At 36.9% G+C, this 24,455-nt stretch overlaps 1 protein-coding gene across 1 annotated transcript in view; it reads right to left on the bottom strand.

The window, feature by feature from the left end:
- Nucleotides 1–1,387: 1,387 nt before the first annotated feature.
- Nucleotides 1,388–24,455, bottom strand: part of TMEM67 (transmembrane protein 67) — a 53,135-nt gene continuing 30,067 nt past the window's right edge. Inside the window, exons 17-28 of the mRNA XM_045861176.1 lie at nucleotides 22,271–22,369; nucleotides 21,930–22,016; nucleotides 20,472–20,571; nucleotides 20,238–20,377; nucleotides 18,653–18,793; nucleotides 15,471–15,551; nucleotides 14,874–14,990; nucleotides 7,015–7,131; nucleotides 6,797–6,901; nucleotides 6,125–6,227; nucleotides 2,986–3,128; nucleotides 1,388–2,541 (exon numbers count right to left, since the gene is read on the bottom strand). Of these exons, the coding sequence (XP_045717132.1) occupies nucleotides 2,461–2,541; nucleotides 2,986–3,128; nucleotides 6,125–6,227; nucleotides 6,797–6,901; nucleotides 7,015–7,131; nucleotides 14,874–14,990; nucleotides 15,471–15,551; nucleotides 18,653–18,793; nucleotides 20,238–20,377; nucleotides 20,472–20,571; nucleotides 21,930–22,016; nucleotides 22,271–22,369 (1,314 nt within the window). The 3' untranslated portion in view covers nucleotides 1,388–2,460. The remainder of the gene's footprint in view (nucleotides 2,542–2,985; nucleotides 3,129–6,124; nucleotides 6,228–6,796; nucleotides 6,902–7,014; nucleotides 7,132–14,873; nucleotides 14,991–15,470; nucleotides 15,552–18,652; nucleotides 18,794–20,237; nucleotides 20,378–20,471; nucleotides 20,572–21,929; nucleotides 22,017–22,270; nucleotides 22,370–24,455) is intronic.

The raw sequence follows: 24,455 nt of genomic DNA, 5'->3' as shown, positions 1-24,455 counted from the left end.
GGCTGCAGTGGATAAAAGGCTCGGATATTACAGCAGTAATCTGAGGTTTAGTGTCATAAAATTAATTTATGAGCAAAATACAAGTATAGTTGGAGGCAGAAATTTTAAATTGAAAATTATAATTATTCCACTGTCCAAAGTTTACTCACTATTATATGTCTGCCTAATGAAGTGGTAAGCAAGGGCTATTTCCATTGTAAAGATGCAGAATAAAGCTCAAAGATGCCAATGACTTCATTTAAGGTTCCAGAGCTAGAAAGTAACAGGCATAAAATTCTAATTTGAATCCAGGGCTTCTGTTACTGAATCTGGAGCATTTTCCAGTAAGCCACACTGCCCAACTTACATCTATTTTCTTTCAGCTTTTATCCATCAACATTTACAGACAACAAAAAGAATGCACGTTTCAGGTTTACAAGCACTGAGTTAATGTTCATTTTGAATGCTTTTCAGTCTACGTAACCAGTAGAGCCTTCTCAAAAGGCAGGTTGTTAAGAAAGCAGTAGAATACAAGTAAACAAATATAAACATCTCTTAACAGAGGGACTGAGTGCAGAATTATTTTAGGAGCCTGTGCTTCTAGGGAGGACACGAAGCACACAGCAGCTTGTAAACAACTTGCAGGTGAATCTAGAGGATGTTTCATTATGAAATGATGAAGAGACTTATCGAATGGTTCTAACTAATCAGTAAAATTGGGAACACAAGATAAAAAAAAGTACAATGAGTTGGTGGTACAAAAATAGACAAGAGATTAAAATTCTGTGGAAAATTAGTCATGTGATCATAAAATTTAAATTACGGCAATGTGAACAAAGGAGTCAACAGCATATGAACACAATTTTCTGTATCTAACCAAATAAAATACTGTAAAAAATAGTGTAGAATGATTTTTAAATGTCTTTTCTCTGTTTTATCAGCAGGTGAGTCAACTGATCCTATTGTTTTTGAAATGTCCACTTAAAAAAACAGTCACACTAATATGAACTTCTTATATGTGGAATAAGAGCTGAATATCTTTCATATGCTTCTGTGCAGGTGGTTTTAAAAAAAATCCAGGCTAGTATATTATGTCTGCAACTTTTATAAAGGGATTCCTACAATGCGACCTTTCAGAAACTAGAGTTTCAAACAGTCGACTCATTAGCCCTCCCTCTTCTCAGCAAGTCTCAAGATTCAGGGAAATGTGTAAGAGTCACCTTTGGCAGTGGCTGGGACGGCTGCCCCAGTATGCTGCACTTATTTGTGAATGCTATTCAATGAAACACACATGAACCAAACAGGAAACAGAAACACCAAATGTTTTATTCTATATTTTAGATTAAAAAATATAAACAATATTTACATAACATTAAAGTATTTACATACTATTACTATAGAAGACAGTAAGAAACGCTGGTTTGGGGGTTAATGATCATTATACTTGAAATGTTGATATGAGGTGCCTTTCAAGTACAGAATATACAATAAAAAGGATTATTAAAGAGCAACACGTAAAAAAATCACATAATAAAAAATTATTAGCTGCATGGATCAGAATTTACATTAAGTATATTTTGGATCCTAATATTTTTCCCTTAATCTAAAAAAATATAAGCCTACTGACTTAGGAAGCCTAAGTTTCCTTTCAATGAATCACCTCATCAACATAACATAATAAATTTACAGTTTGTTATTTACAATCTTTAAACAGAGGAGCAAAAGTTTGATAATGCTTTTTAAATGTTAAGTAATTTAAAATGCATAAAAAACTACATTGGGGAAAATGCCACACATTGTAGCCTAATAAAGGTAGATGACATTTCATGAAGAGTATACTAACCTAATAATACAAGCATACAAAGGAAGGAATATGTACCACGTCTTGAGATGCCTGTTAATCCAACACTGAATTAGTCTATTGCTAAAGAGGGTGAGCAGTTAAGATGAGGCAAGTTGGGTCGGCAATATACAATTTTAAATTTCTAAGTAAACTTTAAAATATTTTTCAAGCACTTATTTAACCATAAAATATGTAAAACAAATAAATACTGAAATGAAAACTAGGCTTGAACTTGGCATCAAATAATCTTTTCAATGTGAAAAATATGCAGGCAAATCCCAGCTTAACAAATAATCTACAGAGACAAATGATGGAGACTGTTTTGATTATCATTAAAGTGTTATGCTGAAAGCAACATTTAGATTATTTTCCCTATTGTCAGTGCTACTTTACAAGGTGGCGAATTAAATATTATACATAATAAAAAACATTATTTTCTATTATATCATATTATATGCTCACAAAACAAGTAATGTATCCACAAAAGATAAAAAAAATCTTTCTGGAAGTTAAAAACAAATAAAAATAGAATAATTTGTATTACAAATTTTAAAAAAATATAGCAAACTAACCTGATAATCATGACCCTTTTTTTTGGCCATGATTATATTGAGTCTTTAAGTTATCTATTTAATAAATTAAATCAAAAATCTTTGATCCACCAATGTTTTGGATGCCAAATTCTTCTGTCCTACTATATTACGGATAAATCTAAAAACCTGGGAAAAAATGAAAACAATTCAGAATTATAAAAATACATAAATTGAATATGCAAATCTATTAAAATACCTAAATTAAACTAGCCCTGAGCTAGACCTCCAGCGCCCGCCTTTCCGTTAAGCTGGCATCTGGTGCAGAGCGTGACTGGGACTCTAATCGCTACTCACATCTGGCATCTAGGAGATGAACAACGTAAGTGTCTTCCTGCTGGATTCCTTTCACATTTGCCTAAGCAACTTACGCCCTCCACAGACCCCAGTAATTCACTGATCCTGACGGAGAGTATGGAATGACACTGGCTGCAATGCTATTTGTTTTTGGTAGGGTTCTAAACCTTCACAAGTCCCTAGTGAAAGTCAACATTGTTACTTTGTGCTATAAAAATAACTATCTACTTTCAACACAGTTCTTTTCAAAGAAACCCAAAAAATGTAAAGCATTACCTCTTGTTGTAGGTATGTGAGGAAGGCTGCTAAAATAAAATTTTGGCAAGCCAAGTCCACGACACAGAAGAACAGCAGGTCATAAATAAGAAGAGTGGCTTCATTTCCATAATACAGAACACTGCTGAAAGAATAAACTTCATCTATTTAAAAAAAAAAGCAATTTATAAGATATAAATTAGAAACTTGAAAACAGCACAAAAAAAAACTTATACTATCTATAATACTTTACGGCTTACAAAAAATAAACAAAGGACATTAAAATTTGGTAATCTAAAAGTTTAGTTAAGGAACTCTGCTCAAAAAACTCAGTTAAAAAAATTTTTTTAATCCTTACCTGAGGACATTTTTTCATTGCTTTTAGAGAGAAAGGAAGGGGGTGTGATAGGAGGGGTGGGGGGGTGGGGGGAGAGAGAGAAAGAGGGCAGGAGGGAGGGAGGAAGAAATTTCGATCTGTTGCGACCACCAGTATGTGCCCCAATCAGGGATCGAACCCATGACCTAGGTATATGCCCTAACAGTGAATCAAACCTACCACATTTTGATGTATGGGATGATGCTCCAACCATCTGAGCCCTGAGCCACACTGGCCAGGGCTAAAATTCAGTTTTAACTTCACACCAACTCCACTGGTAATTGCTAGTAGTATAAGTATACTGTCAATACGTTTCAAAGACCATTTAATGAATATCTTTTTTGTTAATAGAGCTCAAGGATAACCTCTCAGAGTTACAAAAGCAAAACAAAACCATCAAGGACAAGAATGATACACAGTGTGCTATAATTTGTACCTCAAATAGTCCTCTAAGGTTCTGCTTTGAAACCTCTTCTCACTTTACAAGGAGAGGTTGGTCCTTTTGGGGATGTACGCACCCTTTTAAGAGTCTGATGGAAGCTACAGACCGTTCCACCAGGAGGAGGAAAAACAAGGACACACATATTCAGGGAGGCCCGGAGGACCACTGACACTGCCCACGACACCCACTCAGGAGCTCTTTCCTACAAGGGACATGTAGCGTGCTGGTAATGGTCTTTCTTGTTCCGGGTGCTAGTTCCAGGGACAAATTCAGTTTGTGAAAATTCATTGCCCTTTATGCTATATCCTTATAAGACATGCACTTGTGTGTGTGTGTTTGTGTACGCTCTTCCTGGTGATCTTTCACTGCCGTTACTCCAACGACAACCTCATTTGAGGAGATGCCCCAGCTTCCGTATGCCTTTGCTTCCTTCTAAAACCCACTCTCTTACATTTAATGCCTCCTTACTGGACATCTCTTTCTAAAGGTCTCAAAAATACTTCAAGACACAACATATTCAAAACTAAATTCATCTTCTTCCCCACACAACCTGGCCCTTTATCTGCACCCCTCGTCTCAGTGAGAGGCACCACCAACCACCTAGTCACACAAGCTGGAAATTGGGGTCATTTTTGACGACCCTCTCTCTCCTACCACTTTTTTCCCTGAGATCTCTGCATTAAATGTAATCTTCTTTCTTTACCCCATTACTACCACCTTAGTTCATATTCTCATCATCTCCTGATAAAAATCAAGATGATGATGATGACGACTGTATTGTTATTAGAAGGAGTAATAACATCACTTTACTGGGTGCCCACTCATACCAGATTCTGGTACATACCAGGTTCTTTATACAAGGTAACACATGTAAAAACCAAAAACCTTTAGAGCTTTGTACTGAATTTCACAGAGAGGGCATTAAAGTTCAGAAAGGGTACACAAAGTTCACAAAAATAGAAGAGTTGGATTTTGAATCCGAGACCAGAAGACTAAAAACTACACTGTTCTGTCTTTACCTTAACCTATTCACTGCTCCCAGAATAATTCTTCCGATTTGCATATCAGCTCTGTTTAGGACCTTCTGATGACATCTATGTTCATTAACAGTCATTTCCAAACTGTTTTCATCATGCATCTTTACCAGAATAAAATGTGAAGCATGCATCCGGAAGGGGCATATTTTTTAGTTAATTACTACTGTACACATTATACATATTTAAAAGTATAAATTAAAAATGATAGAATTGCAAATATACATGTAAACATTTTAATATTTTCTTCTCATATCTCCATGGATTAACTTGCACACCTCCTATGGGATGAAAATTTAAAAACTTCTTTGAAACAACCGCTCTGTGGGATAAAGCTAACTTCTCAGGGCTGGGTCTCTGCCCTCTGTATCTTTCACACACTCTCCCTCACTGTGTCCCACTTCATACAAGGCTTCGGCCCCAAAGTTCCTAAGTGCACGATGCCCCTTTCCCCTTCCACACAAAATGTCTTTGTCTCTCTTCCCTTGACCCTTCCATCTGACGGCAGCCACTCATCTTTAAGACCCAGTTGAAACTTGTCCATGTTGTTTCTCTGGCTTCACCCATGTCTGGTTAGCTTTTCTGCTTTCTGTTCTGTGCCCAGTGTAAGCTGTGCCTGCACAGACATCTATTCCAGCATCTCTCCCCTCTCCCAGGCACATACCTCCTACCTTGCACAGTCTACTAAACAAGCTGCTGAGGGAGAGACCACTGGACTGTGTATGCCAGGACTGGTGCAGGTGTGGTACTCAGTGATGCCATGGGTAAGTGACATCTAGGCCAGGACATTGGTTATGCCATTTCCATTCTTACTAAGCCATGTGAGAGCTTATCAGTCACATTAAAGGTGGCACATACATAAATCACCTTTTTGATGATTGAAAAATCATGTTTAGTCAAGTCTTATCACAGCTGCGATTTTTAGGAATTTGGATAAAATGAAAATTAAATGTTAAAAATCAGTCAAGTGTTAATCTTCCAAGTGTTTCATAAGTTTGCTACTGAATGAACATTCCAATAAAATCTGAATTTTACGTGTTTGACTATCTCTTCTATGTGTGCCATTGCTTTTGAAGTTCAGCTTTTTTATTTTCCTGTAGAAGAATTATGTTTTACGTATTTGTTTCTTGCTACAAGACATAGTAAAATGGAACAAAGAAAACTATTATAGTTCCATGAAACAAAGTTCATTATGTTTCCTCTTTTTATATAAAATTATAAAATCAAAAGAAAAATTAATAACTACAAGTACTTCTTTTCAAACTTTGAAACCAGTAATCAAGTTCAGCAAAGGCAGTTGAAGGATACCATTGTAAAAGATGCTTTTTTCCATTGGTTCCATGAATTCCATTCCAAGAATTCTTTCAAGAAGCAATTTATCCTTTATAAAGTAGTCCATTTCCTTATGAACCTAGTATAGAAAGCCACAGTCGTTTCAAAAACAGCAGTGAAATCAATATTTCCCAATTTTTTAAAAATCAAAAGAAAACAAAAAACGAATAGTACACAAAAAAAACCCTGTTCTTCAAAAAGACTGAATTTACTCCACTGGACTTTATAACAAGACTTCTCTCAGGAATATTTTAATATTTAAATGCCCTTAGTAGTACTTGGGGCTACATATACAACTAATTTATAATCAGTTTTTCAGGAATATAACTATAGCATAACATATTTCTATAACAAGTAATACAGTAAGGTTTTGGGAACTGGCAAACAAAATTCCAGTACAGACATATTTTGAGGTAATCACCAATATGCTAATGGATATATATAAAATTTCATTTTACTTTTACATAACCTAAATTTATTCTTAAGCCACAGTCCATTAATTTGGACAGCAAAGAAAGTGGGGTGTTTCCTAAGTCCGCCACCTGGCTTGACTAAAGGAGTAACTGACATTCCTGGCTAACTTAAAAAAAAAAAAAAGCAGCTGCATTTTGATTCTAGCTTAAATTATATAAATGCTGACATACATACATGATCAATGAAAGAGCCAAGAAATTTATTCATAGTGTGGTATGCTTTTATACTCTGCTCAAAAGTTGTTGCTGATGAACTCAATAGTCTAGCAGGTCCATTTTTCTAATGGGAAAAAGAGACAAGAATAAATACAAATGTCTTACATTCTTGGCATTTAAATGTTTAAACAACATGAACTATTGGCAAAATATATTATAATTGCATTTTATACAAACCCTGGTTAGCGTCTCATGAATTCTGTCATAGTGCTGTCGCATCTGGCTGGAAATTGCAATCTGAAAAGTCTGACCCTCAGTGTTGGGAACCAAACCTCTCTGGCTACACAAATTTTCCTGAGAAGTTAAAAGATTTAAATTAAGATCAACATTATAAAAATTCCACCTGTTTCAAAAAAATTTCTCTTAATTGGTATCACGTATTACAAAATTCAGAAGCCAACTAAAATTTTACTGAAACCATATTTGAAACAAAGAGATTCTAACCTTATCCAAGGCTCCCATTCTCCTCTAGACTTACTTCTGTTTTGTCAAAATCCATCGCAGGTCTCTATCTCATCTCCCTTACTCTGTCCTGGTTTTCAAAAAATCCATACTAAGTTCATTGTATATTGATATTCTTTGCTTTCTTTATGATTAACTTTGTTGCTATTTAATGCATTCAAAAAGTCCAGTCTTAGAATTAACTATTTTTAGGCATACAAATAGTCCTTTTTTGTTTAAGTTTATTTTTAATATAACTAATTTTACTTTTATTTTTTAATATTCAATAGATGTTATTTTATTTTATTTATTGTTGTTTAAAAATACTTTTAAAGCATTTCTTGAATTAATTCCAAAAAAAGGTAGTGATATATGACCCAACAGTTATGTATGGATCAGATACCCATTTCAGATCTCCTTGACATGACTCCTGACCACAATAAACATGTAAAATTCTGCGCTATCCCACCCCCTAGCCAAGTCCCATCGATGCTTCAAGGTCAGCTTAATATTCTTGCCTCTTGCCTCCATTCTCTTGTCCTTATTTGCCTCCTCTAGAGCTTAATATTCTCCTTCTTTGTCTACAAGTAATCTGCAAGCATAACATTTAGTTTTCTACAGACTGAAAGAAAGCTACATATAGTAAATGTCTCTTTAAAAAAAAAGTGCAGTTTTTTTCCCCCTGATCAAACACCTGCTACTGTAGAGGATTTATAAAATATAAAAAGGTATGAAAAAGAGAAGGAAAAAAAAAAACACCTATCGCCTCAACACCCAGAGGGACAGGTATTTCATTTCCAGTCCTTTGTCTAGATGTGTATATAGATGGCATAAAATTGGGATCATACGGATTTCTTTTTCATCTAACATTATATACTAAGCAACTCTCCATGTCATCAAATATTCTATAAAACATGATTTTAAATGTTTACCTAAGATTTTTATTGTACAGGTAAACCAGTTTATTCAATATTCTCTCATTTTTACATGTTTTTGCCCTTATAACTAACCACTGCGATGAAGATCCTGAACCTAATTAGCTATTCACATTGCTAATTAGTTCCTTCAGTTCGATTCATAGAATCAGTGAGTCAAAGATAAACTTTTAAAAAGTTGTTGGTATACATCACCAAATACTCCACAAGAGGTTCATGATAATTCATCCTGAGACCAGTAGTTTTACAGATGCCTATTTCACCGTGCCCCTGATGCAATAAATAACGACTTTTCTTTTTTAAAATAAGTTTGCTAACGTGTAGAGGGCAAAATATTATTTTTACATTCATTTCTTTGATTTATGAGCTAAATATTTTTAGAGGTTTATCAGTCTCTTCTGTTTTTTATGTATTTTTAAAAATCTTTTTGTAATTTTTCCACTGAGGTTTTAAAGTAGTGTTTGCTTACAGGCTTGCATGACTTTCAAATCTACCCATGTCCTTTATTCATATGATTGTCAGATGTGTAAATGTTCCATAATAATAAAGTAAAATCAACGAATATTCCCTTTCTGATGCTTTCTATTCTTTATGCTTACAATGTTACCTCCCAACCTGAAATATTCTTTTCTACATTTTTATAGTTTAATATTTTACATTTCACTTTTCAATCTAGGTATGACTTCTAGTAGTTAGCCAACTGATCCAGTTAAATGTATTAAATAAATCATCTTTGAAAGGTCATTATCATGTGTTAAATTCTGACAAGTCATAGGTATAATCCATTTATCAATAAATCCTCTTGCACTGTCCTCTTAGATATTTATTTACTAATTTTATTTCATTTATCCTTCCAACTTTTCTTTCTCTTTTCAAGCAAACCCCAGAAAGCATGTCATTTCATTTCTAAATACTTCTGTATGTATTTCTAATAAGGACTTTTTTAAAAAAAATTATTTTTCAATTATGATTTCCATTCAATTTTTATTGGTATTAGTTTCAAGTGTATCTAATAAGGTGCTTAGAAAAGCCATTACACCATTTTGACAACCTAATAAAATTAATCTTCCTTAATATAATTTAATATTTGGTTCATTAAATCTTCCAGATTTTCCCATTTTTTTTATAGTCGATTTGTTTGAATTAGAAGCCAGAGTCTTCTCAACACATTGCACTGTATTTCATTGTTTTGTTTTTTAAATTTCTCTTACTATCTAACAGTTCTTCCACCACCTCCATGACCACCCCCTCTTTTATTTTCCTGACTTTGATTTGTTGGAGACACTGGGTCATTTGTCCTGTGAGACACCTTACTTTCTGGATCTGGCTAATCGCTTCCTGTGGTATTATGTAATTTTCCTTTCTATCCCCTCTATTTCTTGTAACCTAGAGTTTAGATCTAGAGACTTGATTATATTCAGGTTCAATTTCCTTAGGCAAGAATATTTCATGGGTGACATGTACTTTGCACTGTGTCGTAACAGGAAGTACATGTCAATTTCCTAATTCTTACCTGTAGTAAGATTGAGCCAGTGTGTTTACATTATGACAACCTGATTCTTCACTATAAAATTCCATCTACTTTCAGTTGATTGTTTTAGCGTCCATTGATGATTGTAGCCTATATGATTAATCCATTAGCCACTACAAAATGGTGATTTTTACTTGCAGTCATTTGGAATAACAAAGTGAAGCCTAGCTAAACTGAAATATTAAAACCAAGGATTTACTGAAGGTGGCGGCACATAGAGATAGGTAAGAAGAGCGGAGCTGTGGAAAGGGCTAGCATTTGCACCCAGGTGCAGTGGCTGAGAAGCCAAAGGGACGGTGCAGCTGCAAAACTCTCTACCCCAGGAGTGTGGGGTCTCAACCCTATGAGGGGATCCCCAACTCAGAGCAATAAAGACAGGAAGAGGACCCCACAGAGTATCTAGAGGTGAAAATCAGGGCATTCAGTACACCTGGCAGGCCCAGATGCTGCATTCTCAGGGACAAGTGCTCCTATTGTTACAGCACCAGCCTGGGGAGTACACTGCCCAGTCCCCAACTGTGGCAAGGCCACTCTGCCATGCTTGGGTCCTGTGGAGGGGTCAACTGGCTGCACCCAGCAGTACCCTCTAGGGCTCTTTTTTTCTGGGGAGGCACTTGGAAGAGACTCAGTGACTAAACTGTGTGGCCTTGGAAAGGGGATTGGTCTCCTCCATCTCAACTGCACAGCCAGCACACCACCACACCACCTGCTGAATCACTTAGCCAGCCCTGTTTTCCTAAGTTCAGCTGCGTAGAGGGACCAGAGTGCTATGCAAAGCTGGGACTTTCACAGTGTGTCCCCTAGGGGAGATTTGTCTGGGAATCAGATGGGCAGGTGACAGGCTGTGTGGCTACATCATGGAGGGACTGCTCCTATTGCACTGGTGAGCTCAGCCTGTGCTAACATGGGAAGGGGAAGAAGTGTCTGCCCCTCTCCTACAGGCTTGTTGTGGGTACTACCCACAATGGGAGACTGTGTGGATCTACCCTGCCAAGTCCCGGATACCTGCCCTGCTGAGCTCCGTTCTGTGGGGAAAAGGGAGAGTGCCTCAGAGCTGGAATATTCAGAGTGAGTTCCTCAGAGGCTACTGTCTGAGACTGCAAGCTGAGTGGGCATCACTCCCAACCGGAAACTCTTTTGATCTGTCCTCCTGAGCCCAGTGGCTCAGTCCAGCAGACCTTGCTCCTTTAGAGGGGACAGCTGGATGCCCCTTCTTGGGGAACCAGAACTGGAGACTCTGGCAGAGACTGAGTGGTTTAGCTCTGGAGTAGGGGCCACTTTCCCCTCATCGTGTGCTTGACTGTGTGACCCCCAAATAGGGGACCCACTATCCCCATCCTCCTGACCCCCAGCCTACCGAGCTCAAAACCAGTAAAAAAGTCTGTGAGTTGTGGCCAGCCTATGCTCACTCTATAGTCTTTCTTTGGAAGGCTCTGGAGGAAAAGACAAGGCATCCTCTGGGGGAGGTGGAGTAGCTGACCGGTGGTGGCGGACCTCAGGGAGCCACAGTCTTTCACAGATCCACCCCCAGCCCTAAGCTGAAAAAGGCCAGCCTTATACACAGATTGGTTCCTCTCATGCACACCTGGGCCCAGCAGATGCAGCCACAAAGAATGAACATCACGGTAGCTCTGGAAAGAAAACCCAAGGCTGGCTACACAACACCCAACTGGTGTTGGACCCAGGACCAGCACAACCAGTGGTGGGCTTCAGACCACACCAGAACTTGACCCAACTAGCCATACAACCAGCACACCAAAGGGGGGATTCTCACAGGTACCAGACCCTGCTGGGAACAACCGCACCTTCAAGCAGCCCCTGTGCGGTGTTTCATACATGGTGACTGAGCTTTACCCTTATAGTCAGCCAGCCTGAAGAGTTAACTCCACCTGCGAAAGGGCCAACAGCATTCAAAACTCATCTACAACGGGAGGATGCACATAACCTAAAGAAACATTCCTGGAGCACAGAGCTCAGGTGATATAGAAGATTGTTCCACTGAGCCCAACAAGACACCTTCATACTAAACCATGAAAATAAGTTTGGGAGTCACAGCAGAACTACCTGATACACAAAGACAAAATGGGGAGACAAAGAAATATGCCCTGAATTAAAGAACAAGCAAAATCCCCAGAAAAAGAATTAAATGAAATGGAAGCAACCAAAATACCAGATGCAGAGTTTAAAACAATGGTTACAAGAACACTCAAGGATATCAGGGGAAGAATGGATGATCTCAGTCAGGACTTACACAGAGAGATAGTAAACATTAAAAAAGACACAGAAACCATAAAAGACAACCAGTCTGTAATGAAAACTATAATATCTGAAATGAAGAGTAGACTAGGAAGACTCAACAGCAGATTAAATGAAGCAGAGGATCAAGTCAGCAATATAGAGGACAAGATAACAGTAAGCACGCAAGCAGAGCATCAAAAAGAAAACATAATTTTTAAAAAATGAGGAAAAGTCTAAGAGACCTCTGGGATAATGTCAAGGATAACAACATCTGCATCATATGGGTACCAGAAGAAGAAGAAAGTGAACAAGGGATAGAGAACCTGTTTGAAGAAATAATGGCTGAGATCTTCCCTAACTAGTGAAAAAAAGTCATACAAGTCTGGAACACAGAGAGTCCCGATGAAGATAAACCCAAAGAGGCCTATACCAAGACATCATAATTAAAATGGCAAAGGGTAAAGTCAAAGAGAGGATCTGAAAGGCAGTAAGAGAAAAGCAATTAGTTACCTACAAAGGAGCTCCCATAAGGCTGTCAGGTGATTTCTCAGCAGAAACTCTTTGGGCTAGAGGGATTGGCATGAAATATTCAAAGTCATGAAAAGCAAGGACCTACAACCAATACTATTTTACCCAGCAAGGCTATCATTTAAAATTGAAGGTGAACTAAAGAGCTTTCCAGACCAAAAGAAAAAAAAGGCTAAAGGAGTTCATTACCAACAAATCGATAATGCAAAAAATGGTAAAGGGTCTGCTTTAAGAAGAGGAAAGAAAATAAATAAATTGAGAGATGAACATAGGTATAGCAAATAAAATGGCAATATATATGTACCTATCAATAATATCCTTGCGTGTAAATGAATTAAAATCTCCAATGAAGAGACACAGGGTAGCTGAATGGATAAGAAAACATGACCCATGTATATGCTGTCTACAAGAGCCCACCTCAGAACAAAAGATATACAGACCAAAAGTGAAGGAAGAAAATATTCCATACAAATGGAAACAAACAAAAAAAGCTGGAGTAGCAATATTTAATCTGACAAAATAGACTTCAAAACAAAGGCCATAACAAGAGACAAAATCACTGCATAATACTAAAAGGATTGATCAAAAAGAGGATATAACCCTTGTAAACACACCCAACACAGGAGCACCTCAATATAAAAAGAAAACCTTGGTGCACATTAAAGGAAAGATCAACAGCAATACAATCATATTAGGGGACTTTAACATCCCACTGTTATCAGTGGATAGATATCCCAGACAAAAAATCAGCAAGGCAACAATGACCTTGAACAACACACTATATTGGACTGGATAGAATTAATTGATGTTTACAGAACATTGCATTCCAAAACAGTAGAATATACATTCTTCTCAGGTGCACACGAACCACTCTCAAAGAAGACCACATGTTAGGAAACAAAATAAGTTTTGACAAATTCAAGAAGATTGAAATTATATGAAACATCCTTTCTGACACAATGATATGAAACTAGAAATCAACTACAATAAAAAAATGAAAAACATTCAAATACATGAAGTCTAAAGAGCACGTTATTTAACAATGAATGGGTTAACGATGAGATCAAAGAAGAAATAAAAAATTACCTGGAAACAAATGAAAATGAACACACAACAACCCAAAATCTATTGGACACATCTAAAGCAGCCGAGAGAGGAAGTTCACAGCATTACAGGCTTACGTCAAGAAGCAAGAAAAGTCTCAAATAGCCAATTTAATTCTACACCTAAAAGAACCAGAAAAAGAACAAACAAATCCCACAGCAAGTAGAATGAAGGAAATAATGAAGATCAGAATGGAAATAAATCACATAGACATTAAAAAAATAACACAAATCTCAATGAAACCAAGATGATTCTCTGAAAAGATAAAATTTTAATCAGACTCATCAAGAAAAAGAGAGGACTCAAATAATTAATAATGAAAGAAGTAACAATGAGCATCACAAAAATACAAAGAATTATAAGAAGATACTTTTTACACACCAGATGGTTTCAGTGGAGAATTCTATCAAACATTCAAAGAATTAACACCTATCCTCTTCACACTATTCCAAAAAATTCAATAGGAGAGAAGACTTCCATAAGGCCAGCATTATCTTAATTCTAAAATAAGGTAAAGATACTACAAAGAAAGAAAATGACAGGCCAATATCCCTGTCGCACACAGATGCCAAAATCTTCAACAAATACATCAGCAAATTGAATTCGGCAACACATTAAAAAGATCATACATCATGATCAAGTGGGATTTATTCCAGGATGCAAGTTTGGTATAATACTGACAAATCAATAAACATGATATATCAAAATGAAGGATAAAAATCACATGATCATATCAATAAATGTAGAAAAAGCATTTGACAAAATCCAGCTCCTATATCTGATAAAAACTCTTAGAAAAGTGGGAATAGAGGAAACATACCTAACATAAGGCCATATATGACAAACTTATAGCCAACATCAGACTTAACAGGCCAAAACTAAAAGTGTTTCCCTTAAGATCAGGAATAAGACAGGGATGTTCACTTTCACCACTCTTATTCAACAGAGTATTAGAAGTCCTAGCCATAGCAATCAGACAAGAAGAAATGAGTCATCCAAATTAGAAGGAAGTAAAACTGTCATTCACAGATGACATAATAATGTACACAGAAAACCCTAAAGACTCCACCAAAAAACTAGATTTAATAAATGAATTTGGCAAAGAAGATGGATACAAAAATTAATATTCATAAATTGGTGGCATTTTTATATATCAATAATAAACTATCAGAAGGGGAAATTAAGAAAATAATCCCATCTACTATTGCAGCAACAACAAAATAGATGTAACAATAAAAAGATGTAAAGTACATTCATACCGCTTCTCTTTTAAGATTCATATTCATTTCTTCCATGTTAGTATCTGCATGCCCGTGCACTGACCTACCATGAATGTAATATCCAAAACATCTGTGGGATAACACAAACACTGATATCTATAAAAAGAGAAGAATAAGAAGCAATTAGCAACTCATCTGCAAAACAATAAAAATTAACTTTTTCTTAACATTGCTTCCTTTCAAAATGAGGGTTGAATTCTTGGAAAATACATAAAGAGAATAATAAGGTAATAAAGGATAATGAGGTTATTATTTAAAAAGTAGATGGAAAAGAGCTGGAAGATATTTCCCAAGAAAGGAAGAAATAGGATTTATATGTGAAAGCTTTTCTCAGCTGAGTGAACTATTTTGTGGCATAAGGAATTCATAATTAAGAAACTGCAAATAAAAACAAAAAAAACTAAGACAGTAAATATTAACTTGGAGCTCATTATAATTATTTCTGGAAATAACAACCAGTGGAAATTGGACTGAAATCCAATTATACCAAATCACTTTTAGAGCTTCTCTTAATGTACTCACAACCTTTAAAAAGGGAAAAATAACATTTGCAAGATAAAGACAGAAAGTACTTACATTGCTCATACAGCATAAATCAACAAACTGTCGAATTTTATCTTCTATAAATCTCTCATAAAAGACAGCAAAGAACACGATCTGAAACATTAAGCCAAGTTCATGCTTATTAGCTTTTAGGATTTAATTTTCTTTTATAGCCACAATGTAGTATCTTAAGACAAAAGAAGTTCCCACCAAGAACACAGTGGCTTATAATGGGTCCTACGGGATAAAATGCTACTTATCATCTCTGATTCTTCTGTCAAATGAAGAAGGTTTTGGAACCATGTTATGTATGATTCATTGATGGAGTGTATCTGAATTTTAAAAACTTTAAAAAACAGATTTTATTTATTTGTTTGTTTGTTTATTTATTTTTAGAGAGGGAAGTGAGGGAGATAGAGAGAAACATCAATGTGCGGTTGCTGGTGGTCATGGCCTGCAACCCAGGCATGTACCCTGACTGGGAATCGAACGTGCGACATTTAAAAACTTTTTCTGTATCATTAAAACAAGAAGGGACAAACATGAAGAAAGAAAAGTGCTTTTAAAATTTAGGATAAACCAGTGTATTAATGGCCAGATTTATGTCTTGTCCTGTAATCCTGCCCATTCCTAAATTCCAAAAGCCATTAGAAAAGTTGCTGTTTGCAAATAATCTCTGACACAGTAGCACATAAAAAGCATGTATTAAGTATTCTATTTCAACTACAGATAATATTTTAAATATTCAAACGGAATAGTTTCAAGTGTTTTCTAGGATTAATAGCAACACACAAAGGGAAGTTTTATAAGCCAGAGAAGTTTACAGTGTAGTCCTTCCATGCGCTTCGGAGAAAGATAACACCACCTAACCACCCAATCTGAAGCTGTCCCTGCTGACTCAGCCGTCTGCCATTCCTAACTTCCACTCCCCTCAGCATCTTTTGCTGTCTCACCTCCCTGCAATGCCTGTCATAGCACTTGTCACAATCCGTAATGTGTTTGTGTTACAGCATATCCTTGAGCTCAGCATAGTATCTAGTACATAACATGTACCCAAATAGGTGAATGAAAAAATAAAATGAAACAGCAGCTGATTACTGAAAATATTTCCCTAAACACTCTATGTACATATTTTTTAAACCTCTTTAAAGGCAATGAAAAACAGCAACATTTAAAGTTTAAAAATTAAAGGATACCACTTAAAAGTTGAAGAAGCTGCATTCAAGGCAATGAAGGAGTAAACAATGAAGCCTAACATGATGGGAATCAAGAAAAGTTGTGCAGCCAAATTTATGGAACTCTCAGGTTGTTAAGGGAACTCTTTAAGATCCACGAGGAATAAACACTGATAATCTCAGAAAGTGTCCATGGAAATGCCTTCGTACCAGAATGAGAGTGAGAAACAAAGGAGGTCAGTGCTGGCTGCTGCCCCAACAATCCCTTCCCCTTTCTCCTTAGTGACAGACCCCTTCTCTGAGTGGGCACACTGCTCACTCAAAGCTAGCTGTGGTCATGTGACTAAGTTCTGGCCAAGGAGGTGCTGAAAGGCACTTCTGAAAAGGCTCTTAAAGTGGACAGGGTGAGCTCTTTTCCCCTGGGCCCCCATTGGCCCGCCCCTGCAACCCTATCAGCCATTATGGACCATGAGGTGACCTCAGAGATGAGGTCCTGAGCAGCAGAGCACGACCAGCTTCCGGGTCTGAGACCAGCCACCATGCTGGCCCTGCACCGCCCGCCTCTGCTCCCCTTTCTCTGGAAAGAGAGACAGTCCCTTTTGCTTCAGGCACTATTATTTTAGTTATTTATTTTTATCATACTCAACCAAATATGAAAAGCTTCAGATATTATCCCTTTAAATTGTGTGTGTCCAGATAAATCTGGTTTATTCACAAAAACTTACACTGGTAAATGTACAAAACAAAATATTTTCTCTTCTACTGATGATAAATGTCAAACCTCCATGCTCTTGATCCTATCTTAAATCAAATTGTAATTTGTTTCTTTTCCTTCTCTGACTGTCAAACTATCATACCTCACCACATCTAGCCATAGGTTAAAAGCTAGTCCTGTTTTAACAAGTCCTACCAATTTAAATAAATACAAATTTAAAGATCCTATTCTTAGATCATAGAATGCCTTAGGTCATAGGCAGTCTGTGACCTAAGAATAGAAGCTTCTGGGATTTCAATAGCCTTTTTAAGGCAGACATTTGTTTCCCAGGTTATAGGAAGTTTAGCCTAGTCTTTCTAGAGCTCCCATCTTTATATGCTTATTTAAAAGTTAAAGAAATTTTTAATCAAACAAAAAGTCTCTTTCCATTCATGGGAATGTCTGGAAGCAAGAGAAAGATGTGCAGATATTCCTTTTCTTTCAGTTTGCTTTTTAAGCTTTAAATGATAAAAGAAGTAAGCATAGACAAAAATCCTCTCCTAGAGCCATGGGACTTGAGGCTGGGAAGATTTGCTATTTTTAGTTTCAGCTATTTTAATAAATATTTCAAAGAAAATTTTATAAGGAGTATTGGCAATTTGAGTGAGAAATAAATATTAAGTTATATTTCAAAGAAAAATACTAAAGGTAAATTAACCACCATGTAGTTATGAACTAAACAAGGAGTTCATCACATGACTAGAAAACTATAGACTTCAGAGCCCCACTGTTGATAAGACTCTGAAATTGGATTGCCTGGGTTCCCACTGCAGTTCTGCCAAATCTCTAAACTGTATCATCTTAGGCAACTATTTAACCTCTCTGTGCCTCAGGGTCCTCATCTGTAAAATGGGGCTACTAACAGAACCTATCTCTGAAGGCTACTACAAAGATTAAGAAAGTTATAAAAGGAAGCGTAGGAAATGGGAGTTGCCAAAAAACTTATATGCATGACCCATGGACATGAACAAAGGAGGGGGCATCATCGGAGGGAGTGAGTGGTACTGGGTGGAGAGGGGCAAAGGGAGAAAAACTGGGACAACTGTAATAGCATAAGGAAGAAAGGGAAGGAAGGAAGGAAGGGAGGGAGGGAGGGCAGGCTAAGAAAGTTAGTATGTACAATGCAATTAACAGTGCCTGGATTATAACATCATGTAAGAATTAGCTATCATTACTGTTGCTCTTACTGACAGAAATTGGAATGTGGTCAATGTTTGAGGGTAATTATTATATAAACAATTATAAATATAGAGAGGTAATGTTGCTTGGAAGTATAATTTCGTTACCTGTATTATTCCAATCACTAGCCAAAGAGCAGTGGACACTGCGTATCTCAAAATGCGGCTGTAAGGAGCTATGTAGCTAAGTGGGTCTCTGGAAAGACTAGAGGATGGATCCATTAATGCTAAGTTCTTGAATCCCACAACCTGGAATTAAAAGGAAAAATAATAGTTTAAACAGACATGAATGAAGAAAACTTGTCTAGTGTGAAAATAAGATACTGCTCCCTACTCCTTACCTTAAAAAATGAAAATATTTAAGTTCACTCAAACAGTAGAAAATCTAGATAAAATAATTATTCAGTATTTTTAATTACAAAGCACTGAAAACAAAATATTTAGTTATTTTATTTGGTATTCTCTTTAATATGATTAAGGGCCAAATACTACATTATCATATACATTGACAAAGCCCAAAATTTCTGTTACAAGAATAAAATTTTCTTTAGTAAACTACCATTGCAAAACCAACATTTCATTAGACTTTAACATGTTAAGCACTATGCAAATGTTTTTATGGTAAAGAAATCTACATGACTTTATTAAACACATTGTTTTCCAAACTTAATTGAATATAAACTTCTGCTTTAAAAAACAATGCTATAAATAAAATTTTGAGACATTGTTCATATGTCCTAGAGACACACATATTCTCCTTGCTTGAAAAAAGGCAGAAAAAGGAGGAAAAGAAGGCAAAAGGAAGGAAGAGAGACAAAGTGTTGATAATTCCTGAGAAAACCTGTTATTCATATAAACCGTTTCCATATTTCAGGCCCATATACAGTATTGAATACTCCCTTTAATAATTCCAACCAGATCCATGAAATAACCATAAAGATCATTTACTCATTCATTGTGTCTTATTCAGCTCTTAACATACAACACTGTTCATGGTAGGTGTTCAACATAACTTGCTGGAAAACTTCAACCTTATAATAGTGGTTCCAATACAGGAGTGAAAATATGAATCATACAGCGAGGGGGTTTTTTCAAAAAAAGATACCTGGGCTTCCCTCAGAGCTAGTGAATCAAACATAATCTCTAGGAGGTGAGATGAGATATAGGTACTTTGCAAAAGCTTTCGCAGGGAATTTCACTACAAATCAATGGTTTAGAAGCCACTTCTTACCTAGATAGAGTAATCAAATTTAGACAGACAGAAAATAAAGTGGTGGTTTTCAGGGGCTGGGGAGAGGGAGAATGGGAAGCTGTTTAAATGGGTACAGAGTTTCAGTTTTGCAAGATGAAGAGAGTTCTAGAAATAGTTTGCACAACAATGTGAATTTACATAACATTATTGAAATGTATACTTAAAAATGGTTAAGATTGTAAATTTCATGTTATGTATATTTTACCATGATTTTTCAAAAGCCGCTCCTTTTTTAATGACTTGAACACTATTACAACCTTCACAAAAGTCTTCTGCTGACACAAAAACTTAGCTGGAATTAAATTCAATGAACATTTACAATAACTGAACAACAATAAAATAATTTTTTAAAAAAGAAATAATCTCATACCAATAACCATTCCAAAAAAAAATTTACGAGATACTCATAAGTTGCATATAATTATGCCAAATAGTTTATACCTCCAAAAAGAAGAGGACAGTAAGTACTTGAAAGAGTGGATTAATTTTTCTCACAGTCTGAATTTCATTCCATTCATTTGCTACAAAATATGTTCTCCATATGCTTACGGGAACGGTGGCACTCCGTATACCCCCCTCACCTGGCCAGGGAGATAAAATGAATAAAGGGGTTTCATCTTCTTTGCTCTGCAAGGGTAGCAACAGAATTTTGGTGCAAATGGTTATTTCAGTTACCTTCAACAGCTTTAAGAACCTTTCCTTTAGGTCGCTCCCAATCGATAAAGAATATATCGATGGTAATCTGGGATATGAGTTTATGCAAGAATTGCAGAGCCTGAGAATGACAAACAAAACACCCAAAAGCATCCACATTAAGCCTGCTTACGAAACCAATACTAATTATTTAAAAATATATATACTGCAGTGATAAAAATATATAACTTTCACAAGTGACAAATTTATACCACTAGAAATCACTAGGTGCTCATCAAATAACACGGAATCACCAAATTCACAGAATTTTAAAAAAAATCTTATTTATTTATTTTTAGACAGAGGGGAAGGGAGAGAGAAAAGAGGGAGAGAAACTTCAATGTGTGGTTGCCTCTCACATGTCCCCCACCTGGCAGTAGGGGGGGGAATCTGGCCTGTAATCCAGGCATGTGCCCTGACTGAGAATTGAACCAGCGACCCTTTGGTTCACAGGCCGATGCTCAATCCACTGAGCCACATCAGCCAGGGCAAATTCACAGAATTTTTATGCACATAATGTTTCACCTTCCCTTCTTCTATCTTTCTTTGCAATAAGAGCATGAAAAAAGGAGATATACTGACCCCTCCACACAGAAGGACCCTGAATAATTTACTCTCTTTCCCAAGGTTTCCAAATATATACTTTGTTTTCAGATCACCTGACTTCTTTTTATAAGTAAAGTTATTTTCCACTGTAATTTACTTGTTCTAATTAAATTTTACGATGCTTTTACAGTATCTTTATTTCTGGTATTGAAATTTCTGATTTAAAAAAATGTGCTGTTGAAACACATATTTTTCATTTATAGAAGTAATATGTTTAAACTGGGGCATTCTTCCCAGTAGACACATTATTAATTAAACAAAGGATAAAAATCTAAATATGGGATGATTCCTCTCCTCAAGGAGCTCACAGATCAGTGAGAAAAGCCGTTAACAATCACAACACAGTCACAACACGGTGGGATCAGATCTACCACAGAGGCATGCAAAGAGCTTTATGCACATCGGCAAACAATGAAGGCGAGGAAAGAAACATGGAGACAGAAAACAAATTACAAGATTTCAGTACCTTTTACTCTCAATTAACAGAGACAAAGTTCATGCCTGAAGGCATTTTGTCCCTGCTGTGAATGCATCTTTATATGACTTTAAAGAAGAAAGTCATATAATGAAATACTATTTTTATCAAATTAGCTATAACTCATGTTAATTCAAACATATTTATGGTTTATTGGGAAAAATTACTTAAGCCAGATTTTCAGAATGAACTATTATACAAAAACGTAGACTTCCTATATAAAATAGAATAGTTCATGTTTTCTTTCAGAATCAAACTAAATTCTACAGCAAAGATTTTGAAAGTACTTGAATTGTAAAGACTTTCAAGTTCATTAGCAGACCTTTTAAACGTTTTATAACCTGTCCTTTGAAACCTACCTTCAGAGCAAAAGCACATCCCACGTAAGTAACAAAACGTTCTTCTTGAGCCGGCATTGGTAGCAAAACAGAGACAGACTTCTGTGCCTATGACAAAAATTACACCATTAACTATAACCATAAAAGGGTTCTACTAAGCAGCATTTACAGCCCAAAGAAAGCATGAAAGAGGAAGGTGGTAATGCTCTCAACAAACACGCACACTCAAGGAATGGTGAGTTTAACACTTGCCTCAATACTCTTAATCAGAAATATCCCCAAATAAAAACAGCTCCTTTATAAAGAACTCTTACCAGTTATTCAGGCACTGACAATCAGGTTAAATGCAGAAAATCACTTACTTTGAAGAAAATAAGCCAATAAAGGCCTGTTCCCACAGTGATGATAAGAAATACATTGGCCAGATCACCAGCATAGTATACCAAGAATTTCATAACTGTCTGCAATTTAAGAAGAGTATAACTGTTATAGACTCAATATATTTATATTATTACTTTTAATAACATTATCTACCAGTTTCTCAGGCTTGCAGCCTTGTTTCTTGTATGCATGTGTCAGGCAGGACACATAGCAAACTGAGGCAGGGAGGAGGGAGACATGTCTCACCCACTGACTCAGCAGCCCTGAGCCTGGTCCGGTAATACTGACAGGTGTTCCAGTACCACAGGAGACACTATGCTAACATGGGAGGAGGGCAGCCCTTGATATTCTATGTATGTCTCCACTATCTGGGAAAGAAAGCCTTTGAAACTGCTTTCATCCCAACAGTGAAAGGCGGAAAGGGCCCATAGCCTCCAAAGGAAGAAGTCCATTGACACCTTTGGGTATTCACGCCAGCTTGCTCCACCGAAAAGCTGACAGCACCTTTACCTGCAGATCAGTATGTAACTTCTTCACCCCATCCCGCTAACTACATAAGTCCTCAGAACAAAGGACTCTTGGGCTTGGTGCTCTAGACTCTGTGGCTGCCCAGCCTCAGGCCATCTGGCCTCCTGCCACACATGCGCCTGCCACCCCAGCCTTTGGCTGTCCTTCCCTGCTTTGCCCTGACCCTATTCCTTTCACCCCCCCCCCGCCCCCACCTTAACTAGGCCCTTTCTCTTCCATGAGAACAGATCACCAATAAACCCTGCTTGCATGCTAACAGACTTGCTGATCTGTAATTCTTTATTGCATTGGTGAGAAGAATTGAGTTTCTGGGAGTCTCTCCCATAACACAAAGGTCATTTAAACAACTGTGGCCACTTCCAGACACCCAAGGGGCCCTTAACTTTTGGTCCATTCCTAATAGCCCTTGTCTTATTCAACCCTTCTCATCTTCAACCATCTAGGAAGGTTAAAACCACTTCCTGATTTTGTCTTAGTTTGGAACCCTTCTCCTCCATCTAGCTGCTGCACTACCACCAGAGTCAGCTTTCTGAAATGTGAATTGGATTGTGTCACCCTTCCTCAGTGACTCCTCACTAAAATATAAATTCCTGACCCACAAGGTCCTTCACAACCTAAACCAAAATCAACTCTTTTTAGCTTCATTTACCAATGCCAACCATTTAATGATTTGCTACTTCACACACTTTCATCTCAAGTATTTTGTGGAATGAAATGGGTATTGTTTCATCAAGTATTTTTCCTTTATTCTCTCTGGCAAACTCGTGAGCTCCGAGGGCATAGGCCATGTCTGTCTTTGCTCACCATCACATGTTCCCATGGCCTGGCACCTGATAGAGTGCCTGGCACTCAGAGAGCGGGCCCTCAGTGACTATCTGTGGAATGCACAGATAAACCAGTTTCAAGTCCACTTCTCTGGGGAGACTTTCTAGACTATCCCAAAATGTAAACCAAGGTCCATCCTCTGATTCCTTGCCATATTGGCTTTGGAGTCAGGAAGCTATCCCAGCATAAACAAGTTGCTGTGTTGCTTTTCTCATGTTTTTTAAAAAATATATTTTATTGATTATGCTTTACAGTTGTCCCATTTTTTTCTCCCCTTTATTCCCCTGTGCCCTGTACCCACCCCCCTCCCCCATCATTCCCCCACCTTAGTTCATGTCCATGGGTCATACAAGTTCTTTGGTTTCTCCATTTCCCATACTATTCTTACCCTTCCCCTGTCTATTTTGTGCCTACCACTTACGCTTCTTATTCCCGGTACCCTTTCCCCCATTCTCCCCCATCCCCGTCCCTGCTGATAACCCTCCACGTGATCTCCATTTCTGTGAATCTGTTCCTATTCTAGTTGTTTGCTTAGTTTGTTTTTTTTTTTTTTTAGGCTCAGTTGTTAATATTGTTTGTTGTCATTTTACTGTTCATATTTTTGATCATCTTCTTTTTCTTAGATAAGTCCCTTTAACATTTCACAAAATAAGGGCTTGGTGATAATGAACTCCTTTAACTTGACCCTATCTGGGAAGCACTTCATCTGTCCTCCCATTCTAAATGAGAGTTTCCAGGTACCTTTTTAAGCTTTAGGTATGGAAGGCTTTTTTAAAGCGAGATCCTAAAAGCACATAATATACTGTGAAATGA

The sequence above is a fragment of the Phyllostomus hastatus genome, unplaced genomic scaffold, assembly GCF_019186645.2.
Source record: "Phyllostomus hastatus isolate PE091 unplaced genomic scaffold, TTU_PhHast_1.1 phas_scaffold_21, whole genome shotgun sequence".
Taxonomy (NCBI): domain Eukaryota; kingdom Metazoa; phylum Chordata; class Mammalia; order Chiroptera; family Phyllostomidae; genus Phyllostomus; species Phyllostomus hastatus.
Note: the sequence above shows the minus strand (reverse complement) of the source record. Positions and strands in the feature narration are given on the sequence as shown.